The 13,704-nt window shown below is 35.2% G+C and overlaps 1 protein-coding gene and 1 pseudogene across 4 annotated transcripts in view; both read right to left on the bottom strand.

The window, feature by feature from the left end:
* Positions 1-2,326: 2,326 nt before the first annotated feature.
* Positions 2,327-4,854, bottom strand: LOC108685198 (annotated as a pseudogene).
* Positions 4,855-9,067: 4,213 nt separating this feature from the next.
* Positions 9,068-13,704, bottom strand: part of LOC108685209 (tyrosine-protein kinase PR2) — a 330,449-nt gene continuing 325,812 nt past the window's right edge. For all 4 annotated transcript variants that reach the window (XM_018189894.1, XM_018189897.1, XM_018189895.1 and 1 more), the window contains one exon: positions 9,068-10,113. In XM_018189894.1, coding sequence (XP_018045383.1) covers positions 9,183-10,113 — 931 coding nt within the window. In that variant the 3' untranslated portion in view covers positions 9,068-9,182. The remainder of the gene's footprint in view (positions 10,114-13,704) is intronic.

Below are 13,704 nucleotides of genomic sequence, written 5' to 3'. Positions count from 1 at the left end.
ATCGCGAAAAATCCGTCGTTGGAACGTTTTACGCACGAGTTGCTCATCCGGACGTGTATCTCGTGGAGAAAGTACTGCGCAGGAAGGGAGACAAAGTGTACGTCAAGTGGCTGGGATTCAATAGATCGCACAATTCATAGATACACAAAAATAATGTTATTTGATAAAACTTTAATGTATATATTTTATTTCTACATATAAAAAATAAAAAAAATAAATTATAAAAATATATCAATATAAATATAAATGTATTTTTTTTTATTATCCTTTCCATCTTCGGAGTATACAGATATAAATGTATGATATATGAAATGAAAAATAATAGTAATATATAATAAATGGTATTACATAAAACATAATAATAATACGCATAAATGATAAAAAATATGGGATACATAAAATGTAAATTGAAATACTAGTAGTATATAAATGTTAAAAACATATGATATGTATTATGTGAAAGTACAATAATCATAATACTAATAATAATAAATGCTATTACATAAAAACATGCTAATAATACTTGTTTAAATGTGAAAAAAAAAGTGTAAATTACAATAAGTAATACATAATAACATATATTACAAAGGTATCCGCCAATGCCCCCACGGTAACGTTTCCGTCGAGTCCGGTGTAATGTTTGTTGTCGTATACTCAGAGCGATTTTCGATTCGGATATCGTGTACACCTCATGTAATTTAGATCGTATACACGATTGAAGGCGAATCATTTCGATCTCTTCGTTCAAACATCGCGTGTAATCATCGAATGTTATCATTCACGCTACGACGTTATTTTTTACTTTTCGCTTGTTTAGTGTCCTTTTTGCCATCCACTCTCACCGCGTACATCTTCACTCTCAGTTACCAACGAATTCGGTTATTATCGCACCATTATTTTCGTCCTTCGTCAAACCGGATACTTTTTTGTTCGCGAGAGGCATACACATTGTCTACCGGATAATCGCTCGTGTCGAATCTAGCGATATCGCGTTTCATAGTCTCGTAAACGTCCTCGCATTCTATGGTAAATGAGACTGTCCGTGTCGGTGTACATGATCTTGCATTTGTCGCGAAATAGGTAACATATATTCGTGGTGAAATTTGTACAAGCAGACTTTCAATATGTCGAGTATGCACATACCCACGTAAATCGGCTTGTCGAACTTTATCTCGAGTTTGCGCATTTCGACGGCGATCAAATTTTCCGCAAAGATACTGCGGCTGTGAAAATTCGGTTTCGCGATCATTGGCTCCGCGCCGTACCGTCCGTCCCATTTTGTTATTAATTTTACATCAACGTGATTGTGCACCATGGTTCTCCATGATCTTACCGAATATCGCGTTGTTCATTAGTTTGTACAAATTTTATACAAATTTCAAATTTATACAAATTTTTTTCGAAATCGTTTTTTGCACGCGTTCTAAATTGTGTATTGAGTTCAATATAATCGCGGAGCCATGGAGATTGAGCGAATTGTAGCATCCTGTGGATTTTTGTTATGCGAAGACTGTGACGAGTACATTGCAGGTTGCGATGACGCTGCTTATTGTATAACGTCACTTAAGAAGTTTATCTTCGCGCTTGCCTGGCGGTTTATCGCAGAAAGATAGGTCAGTGTATCACGTGAAACCTGGCAATGTATAATAATACGCGAAATCAACTCGCGACGCAACTATTCCGGAAATTTTCGAAAATATCGGCTAATAACAAGACATCAGTTTTCAAGTACAAATCTGTACTCGCCGAGTGTTCGAATGGAGAATCGCTGCCATACGTTCACGGCGTAATCGCTTTTGGATACGGTATCGTCTGTCATCGAACTGAAAAATAATTCGCGCGGTGGTAAACGCGTGCCCTTCAATTTTTCAACACAGTCAATGTATTCGTACGGAAAGACATCTTTGTCGACGCCAATTTATCGAGACTTGCATTAGAAATTTAAAAGAATCAATGAATCTTAATTTTACACCATTTTTCTGAAAATTCTTTTCATTTTTGTCTTTGGCGCTATCGACATGTTTAGTGAATGAAATATATTTTTCTTTCGTTATCGATAGTATTTCTACCTGTCCATATGCGATAACAATAATTCCTTAATTATAAAATGTGCGTCATAACCTGATCAATTGTGAAATACGACCGGAATATAGAACGAATTTTTATAATTTACGTTACAATTTGAATGCGCTAGACCGCGGTATCTACCGGTGAGGTGATAATGATCACGAACCCGCGTATCGTCCGATACGAACGGTTTCTCACAAATGTGGCACTGCGTCGCATTATGCTTCCCATTGTTCTTTCGACAACGTTTTCAGGGGCATGTTAGCGGATACGATATTTTTCATTCGATGCGCCAAGTTAAGTTATCACGAACCTCGCTATACGTTTTCATCGTGACGGAAGTGATATGACGATAACGCGTCGTCGTATGCATTGCACGTAGTATTCTATACTAAATACTTCGTGCTGTTGATACGTATACGATGACGCATCTTCCCTGTCAGGTTTTGTTTTCCGTAGAATGCACTCCAAGTCAGCGTAGATGATGAATGGGACACGCTTCTTATTGCAGTAGTTTCCAAATTCGAGCCACTTGTCGTCCACGCTGGGCAGTCTGATTGCGCAGACGTTGATCTTCTGGCAATCCATTGTGTGCGATTGCAATTTTTCGTTCGTACTGAAGTAATAAGGCACTTGTAAATAATAGAGAAATCATTTTTCACTATTTCTTTTTTACTGTTTTTTTATTGGCTTTTCTTACCGATCGCAGAAAAATTTCTTGTTCTTTTTCCCATTAATCTGCGAGCTCACGAGACGCGATAGATTTTTTATCCACTCAAAGTGTCCAATGATGTCGTTGTGTGAATCTTGTAGGAGGTTGATATGCTTCTCCTTCTTGTCATCAGTGAACCGCAGAGGAAAGACTTGTTTATTCTTGATGCCGTACACATTGATCGACAACACCGCGTTCAACAGTTCGAATTTAGAAATGTCTTTTAAAGTCAGTGGAAACTCATGTTTGTGAGATTCAATATTATCGTATAATGCGGATACGATGATTCCCGCTCCGTATACTTTTCAGCTGGGTACAAAGCGACGACGACCGACCACGCGAAGCATGCATTGTCCGTCGTATGAATACTGATCACCGCTCATTTCGTCGCTATTTCTCGTGGCACTTTGATATGACATATCCCGCGCGCATGGGATTTAATTTGTTCACATTGATAATCAAATTCAATATACGTGCCCACCCGCTGTCACGTTCCTGGAACTCTTCGAGCGATGCTAGGGTAGGCTCGATGACGTGCTGCTCGCGCAAATCGATGTATCAGTATATCTCGCAGTTCTTTGTAATTATGCTCTTATTAGCATGTTTATCCTTCGTCGCGAACTCACCATTGAACGCGGTGTTTACTTTGACACTACCGTGTCTTTCTATAGCGTCTCGCACTCGCTCTAGAACTACATTACTAGCTTCTAAAAATCACCTTCTAAAAACCGCCATGGCTCGATGTGATTAGAGTTTATCACTGCACCTGTCAATATAGAACTCTCGAACGCGGTGTCGATCTCTCGCCAGACGAGAGATCTTTCATTGCCTCGCCACTAATGTGCACAAAACGTCGCTTCAATTGAGACTTTGCACCCGCGAGTCGCGCGATCCTCGCCACCATGGATTGTCTGTGTCCAACGGCGAGGTGTGAACGCTTGGCACGACAAAGTTCTTCGAGCTGCTCAATGCACTCGTCACATCGTTACAGCCACGCGAAACATTCCACCAGAATAGTGATCTGGCCGCACTGCTCTACCAATTCGCGTTCCGCTCGCTCATGATTTTTTATGTTTTTTCAGTCTTTAAATCACGTCGCACTCTTCCACGGAGCACTTGACGTGACTCATTCATATACGTTGCAATATCGTGACATATCTAGAATGTCATAACGTTCTAATACTAATCTTTTCTAATATAACCTTTTCATTATATTTGTTTGCGAAATTGAACTATTCGCACTCAAAACATTGTTCGTCTATTGAAAAACAGTTTTAGTGCAAGATCGCAATCACGAAACTCCATCCATATATTGTCAATAATTAGCAATTCGACACACTTTTCATTCACCCGCGGGAATCTTAATGCACATGCACCAATCTTGGCTCTTATCTGCGATTTTCTTCGCCCAATAATAATCATCCTTTATTACATTGATATTTCTATTCCATCAATGTCTCTTTTCATACTCATCGCCTTCGTAACATTTGTCTCGTAACCGTGGGTACATTTTCTGTCGCGCGAGTAAAGACCAGACAAAAACGGGCTCTTTAATAACTATTTCATGTTTCTCATCACGTATACCTAATTCTCAATCGCATAGGAATTGCACCGGCGATATTCCAAACACCTATGTCTCTTTTTTGCGAATTACCGAGAACATACAGCATATCATCTACATTACGGTCTTCCCACATATTTTCCAGTATTGTTCACAATAGTTTTTCTCAATGTGTGCAGAGTGACACATGCTGCACGAGAATATACTGTACAAAGGTTGCTGGCTTTGCAATTGCACAACCTGCTGTCTAGCCTATCGAAAGAACCGGTCTCACGACGCGATACATTCCTACATCATTAATATCAGCTATACGAATCGTGCATGCTGTGCATACAGTTAAAGCACCACCCATTGTATAATAATTGTGGATCATACAGTGCTTAGTACGAGCATTCAACATACGGATTTCTGGAGCCAACACGAATTTTTCTATACAATCGATTTCATACTTGCTCATATCACTAGCATAATCAGTATCATTGCATAGCTTTTTTTCATCGGAATCTTGATCCATATCTCTACAAAATTTACTTCCATTTCTTCGAACACTTCAAACACTTCGTCTCTAATATTCGTGAACTGTTCCGGATCCACGTTTCTAATATACTCAACTACGTTGGTTATGTTCTCAATGCTCGCACGATGGTTAGCCATACTTTTTCCATTATTCTTATTATCAATAACCGAAGCGACCGTTCATCTTCCAGGATACCAACTGTGGAACTGAGCACTTATAACAAATTAAATATTTCATTTGTGACACTTCTTTGTCCCTTTGCCTATTGGACCACACTTTCTTTAAAAGTAGATAAGGCAGCATCGCAAGCGGTTCTAATTTATATTTTTCACCTTATTAGTATGTTTATATAAACAGCACCAACTTTTCTCTTAATGCGTAGCGACGTGACAGTGTCGCCGATCTGAGTGTATCTAAACAGTATATATAGCTTTTTTCATTCAATCATAAAGTTCGATTACGAGCGATAAGATATGGCTCGAGTAAAAGAATATATACGTCGAAAATCGAACGCTAGGGGTACCGTCCCTTGTCCATCATCGAGGGAGAAAACGAGATATTGGGAATGTCCTGGTGAAAAAACATCAAAATTACCAACATGTTCCTCATCATCAATACCAGGTATCGCATTTAGACTAGTACTAATACATTTTATTCTCGGTTGAAAATGCGAATAGTGGTCAAAAAATTTTTCATTCTCTTTTTCCAGAAAGCGCTGCTAGCGATATTCGAGCCATCGATTGCATTCGAACGCTCGCGAAAAAATCGATCGCGAAAATAATATAATAAAAATGAGAAAAACTCTGTGTAATAAGTTTAATGTAAATAAAAAATATTTGCATTTACTACATATGTATTTTCTTCTACTTCTCATTCTTTGTCTCGACGCACTAATAAAAAACGTGAGCTCTTGTAATCGCATTTTTGGAAAGGATGATGGGATGACGAGTGGCGGGCGGTGAATGACGGCGGCGGCGGCGGCGGCGGCGGTGACGGTGACGGCGGTCGAAAAAAATGTCATGTGGAATGTCATATTTATGTAAAACACTCCGGGGTCCTATGTTTACGTAAACAGCGATAGCGCCGGGGCCTTCCCGCGCCTTCTCTCTCCCGCGTTCCGCCCCTCTAGCTCCATGGGTTAGAACTCGCCTTGCTACTACTCATCCTCCCGCGCACTCGTATCCCACCGTTCTCGGATACTTGTGAATGCTCCAGGATAGAACCCCATCTGTCAGGAAGCCGCTGTATGCGTCAGCTCTCCGGTCCCTCATTATCCGATGTACCCATCTGAGAGCTGTCACCTGGTTTATTGATTTATCTGTCGACCTAATCAGCACGGATTTTAGTTACAGGTGAGGTTCCGTCGGCTCCTGCCATGATGCACACCTTCTTCACCACTTTCTGAAATGTTCATTAGTTTTTTGCAAAAAACCATTTGTTCACTAAAAATCTGTCTGCGGAAAATTTAATTTTTTCATTTTTGAGTACTCGTGTAGCAATTTATAAGGGTGATTTTTCTTTTTCAAGAGTTGCACTATCACGCACACTTAATAAAATGATTTTTTGCAGTTAAACTATTATAAAACTACTTTAAAAAGTGAGTATCTTTTTCATATAAAAAAATAGAATAATTCCATTAATCAATCGCATCATATCAAATAGCCGTGTGAAGTATTCAACATCTGACATTTTTCTACGAATTTAAAGAAAAGATTATCCTCCGATTAATAGCCGAGATAACAATTTTTTTTCCAAAAAATCACTATGACTCTAATTTTTAAGATTAAGAGTTCTGTTTGGCACCAATTTGTTACTGCTCAAAGATGAAGAAATTAATTTTTCGCAGACAGGTTTTTAATGAACAAATGACTTTATGCAAAATGATGAACTAATGAATATTTCAGGCTTGTTCAGGGCTAGATTTGTTCGTCATTACGAGGGTTACATTTTACGAGAATTTCAAAGCTTTGCGTTTAAATTTCCATGAACAGAGAGCGAGTGAAAAAAAACCTTTTTCGGTATTTTTTATTTTTTTTGTACTGATATTAATAGATTGATTTAATGTTTCACGTCTCATTTTGTAGATATTTCAAATACTTATATTTTTTATACCGAATTTTTTTACATCAATCGATCGTTTTATAAGCGTATACGAATAACGTACTTTTTGTAACTATTCGATTTTTTTCGCATATTTTTTTCACAAGTCTCAAACATAGGCATTTTTTTTCTGATGACTTTCGAAACTTTTGTAAAAAGAAATGCTGATAATTTTTTTCCGATAAAATTCTACTTCAATTGAACTATTCTGCTACTCGAAGTTATGAAGGAAGGGTATGTAACACGCATGAAAAATCGTAAACAATTAAATATTTCGTAACCTGTTGCATTTAACATTTATATTATTCTGGATTAATGGGAGAGGTACGCTACTACTACAATCTATTAAAACTTATGTGTTATTTAGAATGCTTCCCGCCCTTTATTGATGCCTAGAGCCGCCAAGCGCCCGAGATTGTCAAGATAATATTTTCACTTGAAATAAGCGACTAGTGTGAGAAATCGCTGTCTCGTTCACTCTCACGCCGCAGACAAACACATGAACATGGGCTCGTACTTGTTTGTGTATTACAGTATCATGATAAATGGCCAAACTTATAGGCGTGGAAAAGTGACGTTTTGATGACAAAATTTATGTTGCATGTCATTTCGATATTATTTGTTTAATTGTGAAAATGTGACTTGTTTCGTACTTGTCAAAGTCGTAATTATCGGTGAAAACTAAAGTTATTGGAACTTTATATGTAAAAGCATATATTTTACTCGATTCAACAGTTGTCGGACCGTGTGTTTCTGCCCGAATATAAGCTCACTTTACGTGCCTTTTACAATCATTTACTAGCAAGGGAGAAAAGGACAGTTTTTATCGATTTTTACGTGTTTTAAAATCTCGTCATTTCGTTTCATTCAAATTATCTTTATTTATGGCATGCAACATAAATTAATTCATTCCTCGCTTCTGACACGATTCTAACATGGCTGCTGTGACTAGTCAGAAGCCTTAAAAGAAAATTATTGACTGCACACGTTATAATTAATATAATAATTAAGTATAAAGTCGATAATTTTCTCATAAAAGCTAGTTCTAGATAAACTAGGTAAAAAGCTAGTTCGACACTGATTCATCCTGTATACATACATGCACGCACGCACGCATATATATATATATATCAATATATATACACGCCGAGTTTCAGAAATAGTTGATCAAATTTTGAAAGCATCCAATCATTGTACGGATGGAAAAAGTTTTATAAATATGGGTTCAGAAACGTTTCCTTTTCAAGTTATTTTTTTATTTTATATTGTATATAATACTCCTGTTGCTACTGTGGAAGTACTCCGAAATATTATTGCGTCAAAAAATACAAAATACTTTGAGAATTTTTGAATGTTTTCGACAATCCAATGCAACGTCGATGAGAAGCATGCATCGATGCGGAAGGAAATCATTTCCAGCAATTTCTATAATAAAAATATATATAATAAAAATATAGATAAAGGTATAAGATAAAAATAGGTACAAGTATAAAATAAAATATAGATATAAGTATAAAAAAATTAGATATAAGTATAAAATAAATATAGATATATGTATAAAATAAAAAAATATTTATAACTTGGAAAGGAAGCGTTTTCTAACCCATGTTTATATGACTTTTTTTCATACTTATGAGTGGAATATGCTTTTAAAGTTTACCAACTATTTTTGAAATACTCTATATACGTATATAACGTAGACATTTATGCTCCGCGTAAGCATGTTAATTTCGCTAGAAATTATTACTATGCAGAATATGTAAATACAATTATAATCTCTGGGGAGAGGGGGGGGGAGAGGAAGAGGCTTCATAAATAAATTATTTAGAATGGAAGAATCTTCTCTGCAATTTCGAAAACTATAATCATATTTGTTAGCATATTTTCGACAACTTTATCAGGTATAGATAAAATTACAGTTAACAGTAGTGTTCGTATAGCAAGAAATTTTAATAATCCTGTTACAATTGAAAAATTGTGTATTTATAATAAAATATTCAAAATGGAAGAAAAATAAAAATTCTAACTTTTATATGATTAATCTTTTTATTCTGTCTAATTAATATTTCAGTATTAAAATGGAGATATATTTTTCATAATTTTGGAGCAATATTGAAGAAGTATATTTACGAAAAATATTTCCAACATTATAAAGTCATCAAGATTAAGAATAGAAGATGTTACAAAAAATCTTTTCAATCAATCCTTATATATCCTTCGTGAATCTAAACCGCGGCAGCATCGTCCGTGTTTCGCAGTAGCGCAGCCGCTTTCACGACATCACCACCACACTGATTCAGTATCACTTTGCAATCTTCAAGGCCGACAAAACTATTTTCCTTTTTCAATAATCCTTGAAGCCGCTCCAGTTTAATTGCAGCTAGAACGTCCCATTCCGTGACATTCAATGCAGCAATGCAGGATTCTGGGGTTGACTGTTCATGCAAAACCTTTAGCATGATTCGTACTTCATCAGATTGTTCCCCGTTTCGAGGTCCGCGAGTTCTTCGTGTATTTGGCCCGTCACAAGCAAATTCTAATAAATCTTCGCAAGAAACATGGTCCGATTGTCGTGACAAATCACTTATGATGTCACAACTTGATGTTTTTTCATTGGATAAGCGATATGTTTTTGGAATAGTAGTCAAATGAAAATTGTTGTTTGAGCCAATAGATACCAAAGATTCCTCACAATGAAAAGCTTCATATTTGGAAGGGATTTCTTCCACGTTTGTTTGTGAAGAATAATTTAGTGGTGTCTGCTTGAGTATTGTTGTAGACGGAATTTGAACTCTGCTCGAGGAATTCATCTTGTTCCAGTCTTCTGATCTACAAGAACTAATTGGATTCTGGCTTAGATCTCTTTCCGTGTTTTCTTGTATTTTAGATGCAAAGCCTTTTAAGGAGCATTTTGATTCGGCACTGATTTTCTTGTGTGACTCGATCATTGTTGAAGAATTACTCGATTGTTTCTCATTGCTTGTTTCCGAAACATTCTGACATATATCCGGCATATCATCGCAATCGATTAAATTATCCGAGAACTCCAACAAATCTTCCGAGATCACACTAAATCGTCGAAGTCGGCATTCTTCGATAGGTAATGAATCCAGTGCAGCTAGCTCGGAATCTATGCGTTGTTCGAATTCTTCAGGACTGAAAATTTTAAATGTCTATATTACAAAGTGCATCTAATTATTCATAAAGCGCTTGATGCAAGTAGAGCGGATTAAATTGACAAGGAAATTCATGGAAATGTTCCTTCCCGATTTGATGAGCATTAAATGTTATTTTCTAGACAAAAATGAGGAACACATTTTTTTGTAGGATCCAATCACATTTTTAGGGATATAGTGTCATTTCGGAAAAAAAAATGGCTTCTTTCATTTGAAGCACATATCGTTAAATCTGTAAAGAGGGAATCATATGATGCTCGATTTGAATGATATATGCATACACGTAGTCATATCTACTATGCATGCTAGAATACATTCATGCATTGAACAGTACATATGCATGATTTCTGTACATGATTTTTATGCATGATTTCGTGCTTGTTTCCTTACATGCAAAAAATTGAAAATGATTATATAATATAATCGACAGAATAGAAACAGAATAGAAACAATTCAAAATTAAATAATTCAGAATAGAAACAATTGTGCTAATTTCATAGTTATCAAATATCAGATTTCGAGTTAAAAAATATCGTAAAGATCAAAAAACAAGTATAAAGATTATTCTATCTATTCTTGGTATCAGATTGCTCCTCGCCTTGATGAAGCGAATTGCAAGGTTAAAACAATGGCATTCTAAGAATGAATCTGGACACGGAGAAAACTCGCGAACAAAACGCATAATTTATATAGAAAGCACCCATGGAAGCCTCAAGAATAATAGTATTAATGGAAGCGTATAAAAACGAAATTATATGCTATTAAAAATCCAAATTAATAATAAGCATTTACGCAATGAAACTCTTGATGAAATAAGAAAGTACAAAAAATATGACCAAATTATTCTTTAAGAAATAAATAAATTCAATACCGAAAATTAAAAAAGAAAAGAATCCATGAAAATTGAAAGCAGAACAAATGACGTAAATATTCTATTCTTAATTTAATCTTTTATAATTTCACTTTCGCACATTCTAATCTAATCTTACCCTTTCCATTTTAGATTTATAATCCAAATTTTTAATATTTTGAAATACTTATATTTTTTCAGAAAAACATTTTCTGTTCCACGAAAAAAATATCAAGAATAAGAAAGCAAGAATACAAAACAAGTAACAATCAAGCAAAATATTAACATATATATTCAATCGTATAGCTTCATGTTTATTCATTATCATTCATTTTAGATTGTTTCAAGCATTTTGCTGGATAATACTTCAGAAATGATAAGTCAAAAAATATAGATAATGAAACTCTTTCTTGTAGATGTATTGACAAATCAAAATTCACAAAAATCTCTAAATGAAAACACACAATGGGAAAATATAGAATCATAGTCTCGAAATTCGTCTGACAAATCTCCAGCCAAGACTTTCGTTATACGATTTTATCTCCAGTACGAGTTCTTCGAAACGTTCTTCGAAGAACTTTAAATGAAAATGATTGTTCTATTGAAAAAATAGTTCCGTCTTAAATATTGGGAGTACAAATTAGTTCGTTTTCCTAAAGATGGCTCCAGCTGTTGTGAATGGTTCATAGTATAGCAATTGATTTTGGCGGTTTCAGAGAGGTTAAACATCTGCTAATAATATTCAGTTTATATCGCTTTGAGTTTCATACAAAAACCTTGATTTTTACTGTGTTTGAAATGTCGAATTTTGTGTTAACCAAGCAGCATTTGTGGGAGATTTTTCTGCTTTAATTGGAAGAAAAGTGCGGCTGAAGCCCATCGAATGCTTGTCGAAGTTCATGATGACACTGCTCCAACTAAATCATGTAGGGAATGGTTTCGACGTTTCAAGGATGAAGATTTCAGCGTTGAAGACAAGCCTTATTCTGGACAACCAAAAAAAATTCGAAGAATTAGAGGCATTACTCGAAAAAGATCAGAGTCAAACGCAAGAAGAGCTTGCAAAATCATTGGGAGTAACTCAACAAGCCGTTTCTGTATAATTGAGAGCCATGGAAATGATTCAAAAACAAGGAAATTCTTTATGAACTGAAACCGAGAGACGTTGAAAGGTGATTTTTCACTTGCGAACAGCTGATTCAAAGACAACAGAGAAAAGGTTTTTTTGCATCGGATTATGACTGAAGATGAGATGGATATTCTACAATAAACAAGAAGAAAAAATACTGCACTCGATCAATCGTTGCCATCAACATCAACATCATGGCCGAACATTCATGGTTCGAAGATCATGCTCTGTATCTGGTGAGACCAAAAGGGTCTTGTTACTATGAACTGCTGAAAATTGGCGATTCCATTACGGGCGATCGGAATCGGCTACAATTGATTCGTTTGAGCCGTGCATTGCGAGAAAAACGGCCGGAATACGAGCAAAGACAAAAGTTAATAAAGTTATTCTTCTTCATGACAACGTCATGTTGCTAAAGTCGTAAAAAAATATTTGGAAACGCTCAAATGGGATGTTTTACCGCACTCGCCATATTCTCCGGACATTGCTCCTTCTGATTACTGGTTGTTCCGAAGGATGCAGCAAGTCATCGGTTCACTTCTTTCGCAGAAATCGAAAATTGGCTCCAAAATTGGAGCCTCCAAAGACAAATCATTTTTTCGAGATGGAATTCGAAAATTGCCTGAGAAAAAGAAGTGATGGACAATACTTTAATTGATTTGTTCATTCATTTTGTTTTGAAATAAATGCACAAAAAAACGGACCGAACTAATTTGTACTCCCAATATAATTCCGTCCATTAATTCTCTTATCTTCAGTGAAGGAACACAAAAAGGTTCCGATTGATTTGAATATAGAGTTGTAGCGTCAATAAAACAAATTAAAGATGAAAAAGAATGAGACAAACAGATAACAGATCATTTTAATAACAGTGTTAAAAAAAGCATAATGTTTAAACTAGAGAAGAAGAATGTATTATTATTACATTTATGAATATAATGTAGGTAAGGATAAGATTAGATTAGAATGCGAGAGTGAAATTGTAAAAGATTAAATTAAGAATAGAATATTTACGTCATCTGTCTCGTTTCCGCTTTTCTTAGATTCCTTTCTTTTTTATTTTCGGTATTAAAACTATTTCTTAAGGAATACAATTTATTTATACTTTCCTCCATTAATTTATACATAATTTCTATTTAAATATATTTTCTGTACTTCATTATTTATTCGTTTTAATGTTTTGTTGCATAAACGTTTATTATGATAATTTAAATTTTAACAGCATATAATGTAGGTTCGCTTTTATAAGCTTCTATTAGTATTGTTATCTTTATTCCACGATATTTTTTAACTCAAAATTTGATAGATAATTACGAAATTAGCACAATTGTTTCTATTCTGAAGATGCTATTTGTCGACCGATTACATAACCAATTTTTTGATTGGTGCATGCAAAGAAATAAGCACGATATCATATATAGAAATCATGCATAACAGTATGCATCACTTAAAACATGAACGTATTCTAGCGTGCATCAGAGCAGGCATGCTTATCATTTAAGAAATCGAACATCATATGATTCCATCTTACGATAGAAAAAAAAGTTTTAAATGCTTAAAAAGCTAAATGATTTAAAAGATTTACTTTATAA

Source organism: Atta colombica, unplaced genomic scaffold (assembly GCF_001594045.1).
Source record: "Atta colombica isolate Treedump-2 unplaced genomic scaffold, Acol1.0 scaffold147, whole genome shotgun sequence".
NCBI lineage: Eukaryota > Metazoa > Arthropoda > Insecta > Hymenoptera > Formicidae > Atta > Atta colombica.
This window is presented reverse-complemented; position numbering and strand designations above follow the sequence as displayed.